Source organism: Monodelphis domestica, chromosome 3 (genome assembly GCF_027887165.1).
Source record: "Monodelphis domestica isolate mMonDom1 chromosome 3, mMonDom1.pri, whole genome shotgun sequence".
NCBI classification, from domain to species: domain Eukaryota; kingdom Metazoa; phylum Chordata; class Mammalia; order Didelphimorphia; family Didelphidae; genus Monodelphis; species Monodelphis domestica.
Genome location: NC_077229.1, coordinates 489,657,606 through 489,678,491, shown reverse-complemented (window position 1 = coordinate 489,678,491; position 20,886 = coordinate 489,657,606). Strand labels below are relative to the sequence as shown.

At 36.3% G+C, this 20,886-nt stretch overlaps 1 protein-coding gene across 6 annotated transcripts in view; it reads right to left on the bottom strand.

Moving 5' to 3' along the window:
* Positions 1 to 20,886, bottom strand: part of LOC103102343 (ras GTPase-activating-like protein IQGAP2) — a 124,340-nt gene that overhangs the window by 76,009 nt on the left and 27,445 nt on the right. For 3 of the 6 annotated variants that reach the window (XM_056824769.1, XM_056824770.1, XM_056824768.1), the window contains 3 exons: positions 14,946 to 15,020; positions 1,487 to 1,554; positions 619 to 732 (listed from right to left, as the gene is read on the bottom strand). In XM_056824769.1, coding sequence (XP_056680747.1) covers positions 619 to 732; positions 1,487 to 1,554; positions 14,946 to 15,020 — 257 coding nt within the window. Of the gene's footprint in view, positions 1 to 618; positions 733 to 1,486; positions 1,555 to 1,677; positions 2,125 to 9,723; positions 10,051 to 14,945; positions 15,021 to 20,886 lie in introns of those variants that run through there. The other 3 variants (XM_056824771.1, XM_056824773.1, XM_056824772.1) reach the window with 3 other exon arrangements.

Here is a 20,886-nt window from a genome sequence, read left to right as displayed (position 1 = left end):
ATATTAATAGCAGCTAAGGTTTATAAGCTTTGGGTTTACATAGCACTTTTCTCACAAGCACCCTGTGGGGAAGGATAAGTCCTAAAAGCATTTCACAGATAAGGAAACAAACTCAGAGAAGCTAAATTAATAGTTTGTGGTCACATGACTACTGTCATTCTTGAGATTTTAATCCAGATCTCCTGATGCCCAGAAAAGTATTCTTTCCTTCATATTATTCTGAAATTAACTCCTGAAGACCCAAAAGATCATATTTTATATGGCAGAAATTAAGACACTGTGGCAGGAATTGGAGAAGTATTTTGTGGGCAGGAAGGGTTCTTTTAACATCCTTCAAATCATGAGAGCGGTTTCCTACTCTTAAGGAGAACCCTAGATGGCCAATGCAGGGCTGGGGGGCGGGGAGGGGAGGAGTCATGGGCACACAAACTGACATATTTGTTCAGCTCAACAAATTCACTTATCTCATTTTTTTTTCAAATTTTGTGTGCATCAAAAATAATTATAAGTAATTAGTTTTCCATATGAACTATTGTCTTTTTAAAAATAAAACCAACCAAATAAGGATTATGATGAATCTTAAACTAAGGGAAATGATCGCCTTTTAAGCTTACTTACATGCAGTTTCATCTACTGACAATTCATTGACCAGAATACCACCAAATTTGCTAAAAGATGGCATTTGTATCTCATACTTCTCAAGTTCCTTCTTCATGTTGCTGACCTCTTCTTCTAATAATAAAAAACAAAATGGGGGAGAGAAGGAAATGTAGATCAGGGATTAAGATTTTCAAAGCTTTAATTGAAAGTAAGCATAAGCCTAGATAAAAGAAACTAAAAACTATAGAATTTAAGGAACAGGAAAGCAGTATTAGCTATTCTGACAACTTCATTTTTATAGGTAGGGAAACTTCGCCTGAGAGGGAAAGTAACTAGCTTTTAAAGGTCCTATAGCTAAGTTATCACATAACTGGGACTCCCTGACCAGTTCAGAGGCTTTTCTCCAACATAAAACATCTTACTATATATAACTTGGGTAGTTTTTATAAGCTCCCAATTAATTAGTCATAAGGAAGACACTGAACATAATGTTATATATTTGAAGCCAGGTAAATAGAAATAGCTAACTAGAAATTACTATAGGATATTCTAGATTTTACAAAATATTGAAAAATAATGTAAATTCTACCAACACCCCTCTCCAGTGCCTCATAGTTAACATGGAGGTAGATCCTACATTTCCAAAGGCTTTGCCAAAAAACTTAAACTATATGAGCCTAATGGTGGGTGTCATATCTGTAGTCAAAACTAGGATGTCTGAGTTTGAAGAGGCACATCACAATGTTGGTTACAAGGTGATATTTTGATCATATCAACTCTCAATGACTAGATTATTAGGGGTTATGATTTTGACTAGTGGAATATTCAATGGCAATGAGATTAGGCATTCAAAGCTAGGAAGCAATTGAGTTAAATAGACTAGTACCTGTGAAGTCTACTTTTTCCAATAAATTTGCCATCTGTGAAGCTATTCTTAGTCTGAAGGGATAGAAACTGAAAAATAAAACACAAATTAATCAGAAATTGTATAACTGTTATCGTAGAGTTTTCTTTCTTAAAGGGCCCTCAGACATCACTTTGTCTCAAATCTTAATTTTACATATGAAGCCCACCAACCTCCACTTCCCTCTTGCTCGTCTTCCTTCCAAGTTCATCTTGATCTCTTCCATAAGCCATGAAAACAATGTACATGACTACAATAATATAAATTGAAAAATGACCATGTACAAAGAAAAAAATCAAAAGTGAGCACATCAAAATTATAAAAATCAAGTATATCTCAAATGAAGAAACCAGAGGACATCCCCAATCCATCCCTTCATGGATGTGAGAGGTCCATGGCTGTTGCACATGGTACATGTTTCCAGCTTTTTTCCAGTGCTTTATTTGGTCATAATGATTTTACTCTCTTTGTTCTCTTCACTTTCTTTCTGTCTTTGAAAAAAATACCCTTTTGTGTGGCTCTCTGGAAGGGGGAGAGAGAGATTGAAGAAAACTGGTAATAAAAAAGATAGCAATAAAAACTTATAAAATTAAAAATATTTCCTATATATATAAAGAAATTATGGGCAAGAAAGCTTAAATAACAAGAAAAACTTACAATCCAATAGAATATATAGTAATAGCCTCTTTTTACATATGGGAAATTTGAGGCACAGAATAAGTTGCCCAAAGTTATATAGTTAGTATTTAAGAAAGTAAGGATTCAAATGTATATCTTGTGACTTTATCATGAATGCCTTACTGGTCCATCCAACTCTTTGGGCACATGATACTTCTGAGTTATTAACTCTCCCTTATTTGTGTCAAAAGTGATAAATGATTAAAGCATAAACATTAAATAATCATTAAAAAATCAATATTTGCTTTGGTATAAGTCATGTCATTTTAGTATGGAGCAAAGGAGTTCTGAATTGTCTGTCAACTAAGGCAATTAATATTGGTTTGCATATGTATAACTGGTAATATCAAGAAACACACCCTAAAACATGTAGAATATATGAAATGATTCAAGGACCAATGAATAGATCATATGCTTTAATTCTTTTAAATCCTAAGCAAATAATTCTGCTTTTAGTTAACCTACCAATATCCATGCAGAGGGGATTAAATTTGACCAACCATTTTCTACCAATTCTTCCTCACATTAATTTTTTTTTTTTACTTAATGGGACTATCAGTTCAGTCCTTAGACCAATTTATAGCATCCTTTCACTCCTTTCACTAGGGCAGGCCTGGAGTCAGGAAGATTCATATTCCTGAGTTTAAATCTGGCCTCTGACACTTATGAGTTGTGTGACCTGTCACTTAGCCCTGCTTGCCTCAGTCCTCATCTGACAAATGAACTAGAGAAGGAAATAGCAAACCACTCTAGCATCTTTGCTAAGAAAACTACAAATATTATTAAGTAATATTCAAGGAGTATAGCATTTTAATGCAAAACAAAAGTAACAATATATATTAACTCTATCAATGAGTATGTACACAGAGGGTCAATCAAGTCCAATTGGAGAATATGTTTATGTATTTCTCCTGTTTTCTCTTGGAGCAATGAAATGGTGCACATAAGGCTCAACAAAGGAGAGAACACAGAAACCTTACATCCACCCTCAGCACTAACAGGGTTAGAGAGTCTGAAAGACTGGGGAAATGGTGTAGTATTTTGCTTTTTAGAATTTTGCCAAAGGCAGACTGCCTGTCTTTCTGGCCCAAAGATCAATGTACATGCATTTGGGGACTGCCCCCAAATGCCAGTTGCCCATACTGGTACCTCAAAGTTTTCCACCATTAGTAACAGGGTCAAACTCTCTTAAGCAACACCTGTTTGTCTGTTTGTTTGGTCAGTGGTATTACGCCTTGAACAAAAGAGGGTTGTGTCAATGCGGAATCTAAGAGAACACCAAGTTTTAGGGTTACCTTATTATTTGGAGACCTCAAGTTCATCTCTGTTCCCCTGAGAGTTCAACTCAAGGAAAGTTTCAGACTTAGTCTCACACTGAACAATACACCATAAAGTAAAAGATAATACTAGCTTAGGTGGAGAAGGCAGGCCTAAGCATAAGCTAAATATCCTTTTTGTCTTTGTAGTATTCCTCCTATATGGGAGATCATTCCTAAGGAGACCCACACCAGTGCAGGGACCACCCCTTTTTAGTATCCATTGTAAGTAGTTCACACTCCCTGACACTCTAGCCTCTAACTATAGTTCCTTTCCCAAGCCTGATTGTAGCCTGTCAGTTACAGCCTGTTTGAACACTCCCCTTCCCTTGTAGACATGGTAATATCAATCAATCATATTTCCCTGTCCCTCAGTTCCCCAAAAAGTATATAAGCTTCCCAAATTCTTTTATTCTTTGAAGCTTTCATCTAGCACAGTATAACTCAAAGGGATAATGTCCACAGAGTCCCAGGGTATGGATCCTGTAAAAGTTTGTGGTGAGAGGCTCTGGCTTCAACCAAACATGGGACTTTTCCCTTTCCTGATGAAAGATTTGGTTTTTCTGACTACTTTAGTAGATCTGTGTTATTTCCAAGTTAACATATTTTAGAATCAGTACTGAGTATTGGTTCCAAGACAGAAAAACAGAAAAGGCTAGGCAATGGGAGTCAAGTGACTTGCCCAGGGTCACACAGTTAGGACGTGTCTGAGGCCAGATTTGACCTCCCATCTCTGGGCCTGGCTCTCAATCCACTTAGCAATCTAGCTGCCCCCATACAAAGTACAGAGAATGAAATTATTTGTTTATAACTCCCCATCTTTATGCCTTATTCCAAATTCCAAATATGCACTAAGCAACTCCCACCATACACCAATATTTAAATTTTCCATTTTAACATTAAAGAAATCACTAGTTACATCTGCTTAGATGTCTTTGATCTCAGTAAAAATCTATCTAGCATATCCACATAACCAATATTCCTGGTTTATAAAATTAGAGTTACCACTGTAAAGGTTAAAATTATGGTTGAGACTGAAAAAATCTAAATTTAAGTGGTTGCCAAGGGAAATCCCAAATAATAAAATACCCATCAGCTGGAATTTTTTTAATGGTGATTTAATTGATAGTGGAGAAGATTAAGGAGAAGGAAGAAGAAGAAATAGGTTTTTTCTCTCCCTCTCCCCCCCCCATTAGTATTGGGTGGGGAGATCAGGAGATAAGGGAGCAAGGGTTTTGAGTATCAAGGAGGAAGGAATCAGCCTGACCTCCAAAGGGGATCAGTTAAGATGCCCGAACCTGAAATCAGCTCCACAGCAAAACTCACCACCCAACACTTCAAGATGTTGGAATGCAAAGCATGCCAAAGTCGTCTCTCCAGGGAAAGAGCAGGAGAGAGGAAGTGATGTGCCTTTTATAGACAGTTTTATATCACTTTCCTGCATCTTATCTGTACCAATGATGACTTAGTTTGACTTAGGACAGCCCTGAGGTCTGTCCTTTTTTTGCACATGTCTGTTGACATTTCCTCAGATAATTAAATCTTGAGTTTGATGCAGACCTTCCGAATCTTGTTAAACTAAGAAGGGTGGAGAATATAGTTTCCAAGACCTGATTCTGTTATTCCAAGTATCTCCATTGTTATTGATCAGGAAATATCTAAATCAGATCTTCTAAAGAATGGTTTGATTAGGGTGGAATAGTTTTAAAATTCACACCACAAAGTGGTACTGACAAGTTGTTTTTATTGTAAGATATCTAAGTTGGCCTTACTGTTTAAACTCATTTAGAATTCATGAAGCACGAAGTCTATCTATCTCAGAAGGGACCAAGAAGGGTATGGGGACATCTTGTTTATTCCAGTACTGGACTCAAGAGTAGACACTGAAATGCTTGTTAAAGATGGACATTTCTTCAAACACAATTTGACTAGACAACTAAATATATTTTAACCCATGCCCTCTGATTTGTTTCCAATGACATAAAATCTCTGTAAGACTGATTATGAAAGTTGAAGTTTTAGCTTAGAATTTTCAGTAATTCATAGAAGTCTGACATTTAAATTTCTACTTGGAAAACTACCTGAGTTCAAACCCTAAAAAGATAAAGGTTTACTAGGAAGAAGCTGTATTTAAGTATTCCCAAACAACAACAATCCCAATCCCCAATAGAACCCCTATCCCCTAATCGTTTTCATTCAAAAGAGGAAATTTATTACCTGAAACCCTGGACAAATACAAAATGAATTTTTAAAAAATATCCATGTAAAAGGGGGAAAAAAAGAATTTCTATCTCAATTTTGATATGGGAAGTTCAAGTTCCTCCTATTATCAAGGCTTATAAATCTAAAACTGGCCCTCCTCTCTGTTTGTGGAAAGAATTAAAACCTCACCTAATACTAAGTAAAATTCTAATTAAGTATCCTATTACAAAACTCCAAAACTATATGAAAAATGCTCAAAGGACAATTTCAGCTTCAAAACAATTTTAGAAGTTAAATTCAAAGTTTCAAAATTAAAAATTAAATTCAAAATTTCTCAAAATTAAAATACATCTAACTCTCTATTAATTCAAAATTATCACATCCCCCTTGTAGAGGCTAAGATGCTCATGACTTAAAAAAACATTTTTCATTCACTTTTAACTACTTATTTAACAACTATAACCATACTCAAATGGCTAAGACTTTTTATTCCTATTTATTATTTTAATTTCTTTAACTCTTTAACTCTTTAACTCTAGTTAAATTCTTCCAGGAGACAATAGGAATAAAATACCATGAAAGAAATAATGTTACAACTGAATCACAACCAATGCATAAAGACCATAGATAAAAATGATTATGGAAGTAACTCTCTTTGTGGCAATATCGTGGAATCTCCCAAGTTAACTGAGTTCTAGTCTTACTAAATTAATTTTGGGCACAATTTTCAACTTCCTGAGTATCTATTCATTGGCAATAAAGGCTAAATTTACCATTGAACTTGGGTCTAGTCTACAGGTGATTTCATACGATCCCTAGGCACAAATGCTGCCTTGAAATCCCAAAATGTATAAGCTTTACTGGTTCTGAGAAGCAAATTGATGTTTTATCTGAACCCCGTATATCAAAAATGTTGCTTAGTATTTTACCATTAGTATGTATTGGTCCCTCCTTTTTGATACTGACATCTGCTAGGTTTTTCTTATGACCTGAATTTTCCCCAATGATACCTCTGTCTAAAAGCCTCAGGAAAAAAAAAAAGTACTTCTTTATCTGTTTAATTATTTGAAATGGCTAATATTTCTACCTATCCACTTCTTCAATTCCTACATTTCAGCATTTGCCTCTCTAAGACTTCCTACATTATATGATTATAGAAAACTTGTGATAACAAGAGAAAAGAGAGATGAGGGAGAAATGCTCTCCTAATTTGGAATATTAATGCCATGTGTAAGTTGGCAATGATGCACAACCACGTGTAGAACTTGCCAGGTATAACACAGAAGTTTCTTTCTAGGGAATCCAGCTGAACATCCTCTCAGCCTTCCCATGATCTGGGATTATATCTACTGTTTACTCAAATCATACTCAGGACTGCTTATATCACTAACCAATTTTCTCCATAGCATTCTTTCCATTAGCCTTCCCATACAATTCAACCCTAAATGGCAATTCTCTCTAACCATTTTAGGGGTTAAAAATAATCTACCTCCTGTTGTTAACAATTAACTCCATAAAATTATCAGGCTCCATTACTCTTTCCTAAATTCTTCTGATATCCCCTTGGGACAATTACATCCTACAATTTTACATTTATACTGAACATATAATATGCTAACTTAGAAAAGCACTCTGGAAGCTTTTGTTGTAAATTTTTAAACTAACAGATATTATTTTAACTTTACAGCAGAGTAAAATGCTACTAGTTGAAATTTTCCTACTCTAGCTAGATATGAAAACTAGCTCTTTTCTTTCTAGGTTCTCTACTTAAAGGGCCCTTGCTCAGGGTAAATACTATTAGAATTCACAGGGGAGGGGGCAGCTGGGTAGCTCAGTGGATTGAGAGCCAGGTGTAGAGACGGGAGGTCCTAGGTTCAAATCTGTCCTCAGACACTTTCCAGCTGTGTGACCCTGGGCAAGTCACTTGACTCCCTTTGCCTACTCCTTACCACTCTTCTGCCTTGGAGTCAACAATACCATGTATTGACTCCAAGACAGAAGGTAAGGGTTTATTTAAAAAAAAAAAAAGAATTCCCAGGGGAAATAAAATGGCAAATTTTATACCTGCTTCAGACAAACTAAAAGGCAATGAAAAGAATAGGAAATGGAACACTTATCCAGTTCAACAGTCCTTGAAAGGCTTGAAGTAGAGGTGATTTCTATGTAGAAATATTTTCAGGGGACTCTGTCAGGTTCCTTCTAGAGCTATCTTCTATAGAACTCCTTCAGGCTCTAGGCTGCAGAAAAATCCTGTCTAGGTTTTGGCTCCCTAAGAAGTGGCTGGGATAATTGTTAGGATTCCAGGGGTGTCTGAATGAATTCTTTTTCAAGAAGCAATCTAGCAAAATTATCCCTCATAGATTTTGATAAATTCACCCATACTGCATGACTGGGGTGGCAAAATGCAGGATGTCCCTAGAAAATTACCTGGTAGGAAAACTCTTTCTTAATAGTCAATGGCTATCTGTGCCAATGGTTATATATCAAAGAAAAACAATGCTCAAGGGTAGATGCTGAATAGAGTCAGTCTTCCCTACTTAAAAATGAAAAGATAAAAGTAAATCCTATGGAAAAAGCAATCATCTGGATTTACTAGTCTTTTAAAAAACAAAACTTATCTATGTAATGGTTGAGCTCTGAAAAGTTTACGTAAAAAAAAACTCCAAAATTTCCATAAGGATTTCTCATCAAACTTAAAATTTAGAATTATTAAGGAAAAACTTAAAGATTTCCTTTAAATCAGAAAGGTATTCCCATTTTATTTTATTTTATTTTACCTTTTTACTCTAATTTCACCTGTGGTTCCAAAAACTGCATTTCTCTCAGCTACATCCTAAACCTCTCTTTTGGCCTAAGGCATAAGCCACTTCTAAAAGAAATTTGGTTGTTCAATTTTAACACTCAGGGTTTTGTTTTGTTTTTTATAAAACACAAAGCTTTTTCCCAAACATTTCCTGTCTATATACAACAATGCAATAATAATCAAGTCTGCCATTTATTAAACTAAAACAATCTTTCTTATACTCTAGCACACATACACGTTAATCAGAAAAAACCTTGTTCTCTAGACATAATAAGTAATAGCTTAACAAAAAAGGTGAGATTGTAGCACTCAAATCAAGGGTCAATACCTAGAATAAATGCATCTTCTTACTAACATCATTAAAAATTAACTGCTGTTGATATGACATGTTTCTCATGTTAACCATACCAAGACTGGAAAGGAAAGATTAGAATTTACTGTTAATAAACTCTGAACCTTCTTTTGTCCCCTGCTGGATATTCCCATATCCAGATTGCCAGTTCCTACATTTTCTTTCAGCTTTGGGAGGAATCAACTGTTAGTACAACTTTATAGACATTATTGGCTAATATTCAAATTGCAAGCTTTTAAGGTTATTATTAAAGAAGGCTAAGAAATACATTAGATATACAATACAGAAAATACCCCACAGAAAATCCAGAAGAAATCCAGAACTTAAGTTCTCAAGTTTCTAAGAGAAGCTTTTTCTCACAAAAATTACAACACTGCCATGAGGAATTTTTCTCTATTTTGATTGGTCCCAAGCAGTTACTAAAACTTATACTAGACACTTGGGTCCAATAGCTTAGGCTCCAACACTCCAGCTCAGTTTCCCATTCAAAGTTTTCAGACAGTCATTCACACAGATACTTTCTCACTGCTATTTCATCTCTCTTCTGAACCACACCATCCCCACTCTTGCTTCCAGTAGGGATACTGCTTTACTCACATACACATACACAAAACGCACACGCACCAAACCAAAAACACAGCCAAGTATGGAGGTTACAGTCAGGTTGAACTGGACTCCATTTTGGCCAAAAAAAGGAGGGAAAATGCTCAGGGTAAGAGTTAGGCAACTTTTGCCAACTATGAGCACATCTCTATTCCAAAAATCCCCCAGGTATCTAGTTCATATTTTGAAAAAAATATATATTCCACAGCGGTCCACCCAGGGGGGGCCTCAGCCAGTACCCTAGAACTACAGTTGCCCATTTTACCTCCTGATTAAAGAGTGGGTTGCATTCCCAAAATATATGAGATTGAGTTCCTTGTTCAAGTGCAATCACTTACCCAGTCAACCTGCTAACTGAATTTCTGATTTGGAACTTCAATGGGTTCCATGGGTACCGCATGACTGGAGTCTGTTAACAGGTGGTTACCGAACCTTCTTTTGCCCCTTGCTGGATATTCTCATATCCATATTGCCAGTTCCTGCATTTTCAGCTTTGGGAGGAATCAACTGTTAGTACAACTTTATAGACATTGGCTAACATTCGAATTGTAAGCTTTTAAGGTTACTATTAAAGGATACAACTTTGAATCTCACTGGGGCCTCCACATGTTAACCTCAACACAGAATCACTAAAGTAGTCAGAAAAACCCAAGTCTTTAATCAGGAAAAAGATAATGTTCAATATTCGGTCTCCACACAGAGTCAAGAGCCCAAAACTATACAGAGCCAAAGGCTCTGGCACTCTGGCAATGGTATCTCCTAGATAATCCTCCAAATAACAACAGAATTTGGAGAACTGAAGATAGGGAAGTATGGATTGAAACTGCCATGGTTACAAGGAAGTGAGATGCCCAAACCACACTGACAGGATACAAAAGGCCTGGGAAAGAAACCATAGTCAAAGGTTGGGGTATCAGGGAGTGGTATACTCACAATGTATACTAAAAGGACAGTCCCTGCCCAGGTGTTGGTCTTCTTGGGGAGGGATCTCTGATACAATAGGGGAAACTTCAAAGATTAAAAGGGTACATCACATTTCATTAGGTCTGCTAACCCCACCTAAATTGGGATTATCAATAACTTTAAGGTCGATTATTCAGTCTGAAATGGCTAAGTCTTGAGACCTCCTTTGGGGACTCCAAATTTCAAGTTGACAGAGTTCATGGGCATTTCAATTAATTTTTGTTTGCTGCTTAGCACTGATATCTGTAGGTTTAGCTCAGTGACCAGAATACTGGATTCTACTTCTTCCCTTCATCATTTATAAAGTATTATCGTAATCCAATATTCCAGGATACTTTAAACTAACCTCCCCACCAGATAGATGGGATATCTAATTCTGTAAACCACAAAATAGTCAGAAATAGGCCAAAAATATCATGGACCTTAGAGTTCAATGCCATAGAAATGGTCAGGATCTGTCATAAACATGGAATGCGTTAATTCCAAGTAGTGCTTGGAGATTGCAAGTTTTCATTATTTTTAGAGTTACTACCAAAATTACTCTGTTCATCATTTTAAGGCTCTGTTTTGCTTCAACATGAAAATATCTAATCACTATAGTATGGCCTATATTAAGAGCAATAAGACAGTTGGACTCAATACCAAGGGGACAAGATATTAATAAAAACAACTCCTTACTTGCCTCTAACTAAGAATGTCATTGCATTCACCCACATTTATGTTGTTCAACAACACATTGGTGAAAGAAGATCAAGCTAATAAGGATATCTGTTTAAGATAAGGCCTATTGTATTTCTCTGATTCAAATGATTGAAAATCACATTCTAAATGCTATACAAAACATTTGTTTTTCATATGTAAACATAGCTCCTTAACTTAACAACTTTGTTTTAAGTTGAAAATGGTTCTAACTATTATTGGTCAATTGAGATTGAAATCTTTTTTTTCCACCAATATATTAGTTTTGCTGAATTTTATTTTCTGGGTTTTTTTTTAATATACTCTATGAGATCTGGTGGTGGGTCAGGAACATTGGAAAATAATGGCTATATGAAAACTAAATACATAAATACCAATTTGCTCTTAAAAATTCAAATGCATTTCAACATCACATTCTTTTGTTAGCACTGATTTATCAGTTCCCTGCAGAAAGGAAGGTATTGAGAGAATGGGATATGAGAAGGTTAAGATTTTATGTTCGGAAAGCAAGGCAATAAATGAGATACAAGAGACCAGGTTGTGGTTATGTGGTAGTATGAGATCACTTGGGAAGGAATAGATGGCTGAAGGCAGAATCAAATTTCAATGTTAGCTGAGGTAAGTATTGCTAATTGATTAAGTGTACAGAATAAAGAGCAAAAATGGTCAATCACATCAATATCTAATGTGTAAGTGATTGGGGATGCAAATACAAATAGTTCAGTTCCTATTGTGAAGGAGTTTACATTTTATTGGGAAACCCCATGAACATAAGTATGCAGAAGATAAATATTGGTATTCCCATTTTTCCACATCTGCTTCAACAATTTTCATTTTGGCACTTTATCATTTTAGCCAATTTGATAAGTGTGAGATCTCAGAGTTGTTTTGATTTGCACTTCTCTAATCTGGAATTATGCCAAAAGAGTTATAAAACTGTGTATTCTTCCTGACCCTGCAAAACTGCTATTAGGTTTATATCCTGAGGTGATCAGGGGAAAAGGAAGGAAAAAGAACCTATATATTATAAAAATATTTGTAGCAGTTCTCTTTTTGGTGACAAAGAAATGGAAATTGAAAGAAAGAAAACCCATCAATTAGAAAATGGATAAATAAGTTGTGAAAGAATATGGTGAAAGAATACTCCAGTACCATAAAAAATTATAAGGTGGTTCAGGCCCTCCCCATTTTCCCATTTTCTCAGTTACTGAGGCTTATAACCCATTTGTCATCAATGACTCTCTCTCTCTCTCTCTCTCTCTCTCTCTCTCTCTCTCTCTCTCTCTCTCTCTCTCTCTCTCTCTCTCTCTCTCTCTCTCTCTTTCTCCCTGCCCCCTACATATCCAATCTGTTGCTAAATCCTCTCAATTTTAATTTTAACAAATCTCACACATATAAGCCTTCTCTCCTCTGACCTTGTTGATACTGTGGTGAAAGCCCTCATCACCTCATGCCTAGACTACTGCAATAGCCTAATAGTTCCTTTCCCATCCTTAAGTCTCTCCCAACTCCAGTCCATTTTCCCTTCAGCTATCAGATCTACCTAAAGCTTAGGGCTAAGGATATTATCTCTCTCCTCAGTAAATTTCAGTGGCTCCCTCACACCTCCAGGAAAAAAATAGGATGTGTTCTGTTTGGCATTCAAAGCCCCTAATAACCTAGCCCCCTTCTACCTTTCCAGTCCTTTAACACCTTACTTCTTCTCCACACAATTGACTCTATGATCTAGTGACACTAGTCTATTTGTAACAGCAAATAGAATAATCTATTGAATTTTATGGAATTGAGAGACAGAGCTCACACAGCTCTGTCTCTCAATTCCACATATTTCCACTGACTGTCCACCATGGCTAGAATTCTCCCTCTCCTCATCTCTACCTCTTGGCTTTCTCCAAGTCCTACCTAAAATTTAATCTTCTATAAAAAGTCTTTCCAGAATCCCTGATGTTTGTTGATTATCTTCAATTTACTTGTTTTGTACATAGTAGTTCTCATGTTGTCTCCCCCTTAGAGTATGAACTACCTGAGAGCAGGGACAATCTTTAACAACTTTCTTTGTATACCAAGACTTAGCATTAGTATATCCATTTCTTTTTTCTTTTTAATGTTTACCTTCTGTCTTAGAACTGACACTAAATATCAGTACTAAGGCAAAAGAGCAGTAAGAGCTAGTTGATTGGGTTAAATGACTTACCCAGGATCACATAGCTAGGAAGTGTCTGAGGCTGAATTTGAATCTAGAACCTCCCATCTCCAGATTTGACATTCTATTCAGTAAGCCACCTAGCTGCTCCATCATAGCAATGACAATTTCATGAATTCTACATTCTTGCAAACTTTCATAAGTTATGCAAATCCTTGATCCCTCAAGTACTCATTAGCACTCAGAACTTCTCCACTTCTTTGATCAGATTATTCATTCCATTAGTTATGTGAATCCATAACTTATATTGCATAACCATATCCAAAGAGAAGGCAATCCCCTTGAAGATAAGGACCAGGCCTTATTTCAACTTTGTAATTTCAATGCCTAACACAGTATCTAGCACGTAACAGACATTTAATAAATGTATGTTAAACTAAATCAGATAGAACTGTCAAAATATAATTATTATATCACCAAATAAAGCTAATTTCCATATCAGAACCTGAGCTCACTTTTATAAGTCTGACACTATAAGAAGCTACTAAAAGAGCCATTTCTTCCCAACAGGAAATAAAGCAAAGGGATGAGGAAGAAATTAATATAAACTCCTAAATGTTTTATATGCCAGCAAAAAGATTTTAATAGGAAATCCAAAGCAGATGTTGCAGGACTAATTTTAAATTATAATTAAGTAATGAACATATTAACTATAAATATTAATGGAACAGTATCTAAAATAATATAATAAATATTTCTAATAATCAATTCTGCAATCCCATCTTTTATAACTTATTATCATTGAATTTTATTTAATACTATCAGGATAAAATTATTTTTTAACAAATTTAGTATAAATGACAGGACATTGAAGTTATTTGGAAGATTTTTCTCCATAGCCTTCAGTATAATCTCTTTCATAGAATAGATTGACAAAGGACACCACTTTTCTCTTGGAGATTTAATGAAATAGTCAAGTATGCATGCATAAAAGAATATAAAAATTAACAGAGGTGTGGAGGACAGAGGTTAAATCCTCCCCTCCCCCAACTCGCCCTCCTCTATTCAGTAAATTCACAAAGAGGACACAGGAGCCCATAAGAGAGCACCATAACCTTGTGAAAGATATGAAAAGCAGAGAGAATTCTCTTCTCTAGCTCCAGAAGCCAGGTTTTAGCCAAAACTATATGTGTTGTCTGTTTGATTCCAATTGGGTGTAAAGTTTAGTTCACACAGTAAAAGAGATAAATTAGGGACTGCTTCTAGCTTGGGAAGCAGTAGTCTAAAGCCTGTTGATGGAGTAACATGGTGGATTAAAGATAAATTGTTATAAGCCTGCCAGTGTGAGAGTCTCTCCTCCCTTTGCACTACCCTACCCCTTGGTCCCAATCCTAGGATCCCCAAGATCATGACACTCAGGGACAATGATTTGTGTTTTGCTTTTGTAATTACATGCGGTTTAAGTTTAGTTATATCTGGGAGAATAAAAGCATCACGATTCAAAAAATGTCAGTGACTTAAAATTATGTTATAGAAAATATAAAACATCATTAAGTTTTGTGACAGTAAATTTATGGGGCATAATAAGGAAATTCTTAACCTAAGAAATCCAAAGATAGACTTAGTTACTTAAAATCTACCACTTATATACTGATATGCTGAATTACATCTTTTTTTCCTACCTTAGTGCATGAATACAATATATCCTTCCAGGTATGTTTTTCTGATCAGACATCTGTAGTCTCTGGATAAGACATCTGAAAAATAAAGAAGCATTAATATTGGCCAATATGAAAGAAAAGGAAAGTGATAAGTGTTGGAGGAGATGTGGCAAAAATTGGGACACTAATACACTGCTGGTGGAATTGTGAACTGGTCTAACCATTCTGGAGGGCAATTTAGAACTATGAACAAAAGGCTTTAAATGAATACCTACCCTTTGACCCAGACATACCACTGCTGGGTTTATACCCCAAAGAGATAATAAGGGAAAAGACTTGTACACAAATATTTATAGCTGTGCTTTTTGTGGTGGTAAAAAAAAATTGGAAAATGAGGGAGTGTTTAATGATGGAGAAATGGCTGAACAAATTGTGGTATCTGTTGGTGATGGAATACTATTGTGCTGAAAGGAATAAAGAATTGGAGAAATTCCATGTGAACTGGAACAACCTACAGGAATTGATGTGGAGCAAAAGGAGCAGAACCAGGAGAACATTGTACACAGAGGCTGATACAATGTGGTACAATCAAATGTAATGGGCTTCTCTACTAGTAGGAATGCAATGACCCAGGACAATCCAGAGGAACTTAAGAGAAAGAACGCTATCCACATTCAGAGAAAGAACTATGGAACTATGGAATGCATTAGAAAATATATGATCAATCACATAGTGTGATTAGGATGTGATTAGAGCTTTGATGTTAAAGGATTGCTCTACTACAAATATGAATAACATGGAAGTAGGTTTTGAACAATAATACATGTATAACCCAGTGGAACTGCTTGTCAGCTTGAGGAGTAGGGAGGAGAGAGCAAGGTGGGGAGGGAATCAAGAATCATGTAACCACGGAAAACTATTCTAAATAAAATTTAAAAAAAAAATTACAATAAAATTTTTTCTCCAAAAAAAAGAAGCATTATTATTTATTCTATTAGAACAAGCCCTTCAAAGAGGGCAACTGGGTATCTCAGTGAATTGAGAGCCAGGCTAAGAGATGGGAGGTCTTAGGTTCAAATTTGTCCTCAGACACTTCCCAGCTGTGTGACTCTGGCCAAGTCACTTAACCCCCATTGCCTAGCCTTTACCACTCTTCTGCCTTGGAGCCAATACACTGTATTGGCTCCAAGACAGAAGGTAAGGGTTTAAAACAAAAAAAAAAAAAAGAAGAAGAAGAAGAAGAAGCTCTTCAAAAATCTGAAAAAACACTCATGGATTCTCCAAGAAAATTATACTGGGAATGTCTTTGTCAAGACTCAAAATATTTAAATAGAGATATAGAGACCTGCATACTTGTAATTTATTTTATCAGTACAATTAATGGTATATAAAGGTAATAATTGAAGAGGATAAAATATTATGCAATTTATTAGAAAATATGCATTTATAGAAATTGAATTAATTTTTGTGTGCTTTTCTCCATGGTATATTTATTATTAACGTTGTATCATTCTGTATAAATGTTGGCTTCTCTTAGTATCTAGAGGAACATGCCAAAAATGCCATTCTCAGAAAATCAACATTACTAAAGCATGAAAGTGGCATTAAGATTTTACTGAATGACTTTTTCCCTTCATTGGTACCTCTGTCTTGGATCTGAGAAAGATGTAACTTCTTTGAAGCCATCGTTTTCCTTTTCCAACTTGATATGTAATAAAAATGATGGGCGGAGTCAAGATGGCACCTTAGCAAGCAGCAAAAGTTCAGACCTCGTGGAAGACCCTTCCTTACAATACAGACTGAATGCTCCTAGGGCACCAAAATTCAATCTGAACAACAGGACAGAAGCGGGGAACCCTCCTTCTGGACTCAAATCAAAAGGTACGCCCCCCCAAAAGCTGGAATCCGAGTATACTCAGGGCTAAGGGGGAAGGCAGAGCGAAGGTCCCAGGACCCCTCCCTCACAACCCAGAGGGCTGAGCCCCCAGCAGCAGCGGGAACCTCTGAGCGGGCAAAGGTGCTGGTTTGCAGGGTCTACCTTGTGAGCAGCGGGGCGCCGGGCTCGGAGCATCCAGCTTGGACAGCGGGGAGGAATCCACGGAGAGATTGGGCCGTGGCTGGGTCCCTCCACTGGGCTCCAGCCTCACCTTTGCCTCAGGGCATAACCAGATCAATCCAGTTGAACCTAATTCAATCAGAACTCCTCAGAGTTTAGGGAGGCGGGCAAAGGCACTTACAGACAGCGGAGAAGCAGCTGGAGAGAACTGGAGAGAGCCTGGGCGGCCCAGCCTTCCAGGAGTCTTCAGAGCCTCAGTGCTTCATACTACATACAGCCCAGCCCAGCTGAACTCAATCCAATCAAAAGCCTCCAGAGGACAGGGAAGCTAATATTCCTCCCCTAGAGATTGTACCAAGAGATCTGACAAAGCTCCAAGAGGGGAGACTGACAGCCCCAAAACCAAAACAAAATGAGAGGAGTAAGAGCACAGCCAAATACGGGAGCAAAGAAGGGATAAACTCGAGCAAACAACAGAAAAAGAAGAAAGAAATTACAATAGACAGCTTCTGCACAGGTAATGAGCAAAGAGCAAATGAAATAGAGGGGGAGGACCCAGCAAAGGAAAAATCAGAAATCCCAGCAAATTGGATACAGGCATTGGAAGAACTCAAAATGCAATTCAAAACACAATTAAGAGAGGCTGAAGACAATTGGGAAAAGAACTTAAAAACTGAGATAAGTCATCTGGAAACAGAAAATAGTGTCTTGAAAGCCAAAATCAACCAGCTGGAAAGTGAGGCAAAGGAGATGAAAGATGAGGCAAAGCAGATGAAAGATGAGGTGAAGAAGATGAAAGATGACCTCCAAAGAAAATCCGACCAAAAGGAAAAGGATGACCAAAAAACTAAGGATGAAATCCAGTCTTTAAGAACCAGAATACAACAACTTGAATCGAGCAACCACACAAGGCAGCAAGACACTATAAAACAAAACCAAAAGGATGAATAAATTGAGGGAAATATGAAGCATCTCATTCACAAAACAGAGGATTTAGAAAATCGTTCAAGGAGAGACAATTTAAAAATTAGTGGCCTACCAGAAGACCATGACAAAAGAAAAATCCTAGACATTATATTACAGGAAATTATTAAAGAAAACTGCCCCAAAATCCTTGAACAAGAGGGAAAAGTGGCGATTGATAGAATCCACAGATCACCTCCTGTACTTAATCCCCAACTGACAACACCCAGGAATGCTGTAGCCAAATTCAAGAACTATCAGACCAAAGAAAAGATATTACAAGCTGCCAAGAAGAAGTCATTTAGATACCAAGGAACCACAGTGAGGATAACTCAGGATCTGGCTGCATCCACACTGAGAAAAAGAAAGACATGGAATATGATATTCTGGAAAGCAAGGGAACTAGGTCTACAACCAAGAATCAACTACCCAGCAAAACTGACTATATTCTTACAGGGGAAAGTATGGTCATTCAACAAAATAGAAGAATTTCAAGAATTCGTAAAGAAAAGCAGACCTGAACAGAAAATTTGATGTCCAAGCACAGAACTCAAGAGAATCATCAAAAGGTAATTAAAAAAGAGGGGAAAAAAGAAAAACAAAAAAAATTTTTAAGAGACTCAATAAGTTAAAATGATATGTATCCCTATAAGAAAAGAGGTCATTGGTAACTCTTAAAAACTGTTGTTATTTGCTGGGCAGCAAAAAGAAGTATACTTAGAGGGAACAGCAACAAACTGTATAGGATGAAAGGACAAGACATAAATAGGTATATGGCTACATGCATGCAAAAATACATACGCATGAGTATGCATATATATATTTATATATATAACTAGAGCTTAAAAATAGATTAATATTAAAAGAAATGGGAAAAGAAACAAATGGGGGTAAATTTATATGTCATGAAGAAGCTCATGGTGGGAGGGGGGAGAACATCAATACACTGGAAGGGTAAAGAGGTCAGAGACAGGAAATACTCAACTTCTACGTGCTTTGAAAGTGACTCAAAGAGGGGAAAACAATCCAATCCATTGGGGGCAGAGAATAGATTTGCACACTATAGGGGAGTAGAAGGGTAACAAACGGTCTGGTGGGGAGGGAAGCAGTACAATAGAGGGAGGGAGCGGGGGGTTAATTTTAGAAAGACTACAGGGAAAATAATGGGGGGATAAATAGAGAGGGGAGTAGAAAGGGAAGTAAAATAAGGGTGGGAACAAGGGGGACTGTTCAAAAGCAAACATTGGTGTAGAAGGAAATAGTGAAAGAAGAAAAGGCAGGTAAAGGAGCAGAAATCAAAATGCTGGGAAATACACAGCTAGTAATCATAACTCTGAATGTGAATGGAATGAACTCACCCATAAAACCCAAGCGAATAGCAGAGTGGATTAGAGTCCAAAACCCTACTATATGCTGTCTACAAGAAACACATATGAGAAAGGTAGATATACATAGGGTGAAAGTAAGAGGGTGGAACCAAATCTATTGGGCATCAACTGACAAAAAGAAAGCAGGAGTCTCAATCATGATATCCGACAAAGCCAAAGTAAAAATAAATCTAGTTAAAAGAGATAGGGAAGGTAATTACATCCTGATAAAAGGCAGTATAGACAGTGAGGAAATATCTGTACTCAACATGTATGCATCAAATGGCAGAGCATCCAAATTTCTAAAGGAGAAACTAGAGGAACTCAAGGATGAAATAGATAGAAAAACTTTTCTAGTGGGAGATCTGAACCTTCCTCTATCCGAACTAGATAAATCAAACCAAAAAATAAATAAGAAAGAGGTAAGAGAAGTGAATGAAATCTTAGAAAAATTAGAGTTAGTAGATATGTGGAGAAAAATAAATAGGGACAAAAAGGAATATACCTTCTTTTCTGCAGCACATGGTACATTTACAAAAATTGACCATGTATTAGGGCATAAAAACATTGCAAACAAGTGCAAAAGAGCAGAAATAATAAATGCAACTTTCTCAGATCACAATGCAATGAAAATAATAATTAGTAAGGGAAAATGGAGAGGTAAATCGAAAATTAATTGGAAATTAAACAATACAATTCTCCAAAACCAGTTAGTTAAAGAACAAATCATAGAAACAATTAATAACTTCATTGAAGAAAATTACAATGGTGAGACATCCTTTCAAAACCTATGGGATGCAGCCAAAGCAGTACTCAGGGGGAAATTTATATCCTTGAGTTCATATATTAACAAATTAAGAAGGGCAGACGTCAATGAATTGGGCATGCAAATTAAAAAATTAGAAAGTGAACAAATTAAAAATCCTCAGATGAAGACTAAATTAGAGATCCTAAAACTCAAAGGAGAAATTAATAAAAATGAAAGTCAAAGAACTATTGATTTAATAAATAAGACTAGAAGCTGGTACTTTGAAAAAACAAATAAAATTGACAAAGTACTAGTCAGTCTAATTAAAAAAAGGAAAGAAATAAACCAAATTGACAGTATCCAAGAATCCAAGTATCCATGAAAAAGGAGATCTCACCTCTAATGAAGAGGAAATTAAGGCAATCATTAAAAACTACTATGCCCAATTATATGGCAAAAAATATGACAATCTAAGTGATATGGATGAATACTTACAAAAATGTAAATTGCCTAGACTAAAAGAGGAAGAAATAAATTACCTTAACAACCCCATTTCAGAAAAAGAAATTGAACAAGTCATCAAAGAACTCCCTAAGAAAAAAATCACCACCTGCTGATGGATTCACAAATGAATTCTATCAAACATTCAAAGAACAACTAATCCCAATATTAAACAAACTATTTGACAGAATAGGCCAAGAAGGAGTTCTACCAAATTCATTCTACGACACAAACATGGTACTGATCCCAAAACCAGGCAGGTCAAAAACAGAGAAAGAATACTATAGACCAATCTCCCTAATGAATATAGACACAAAAATCCTAAAT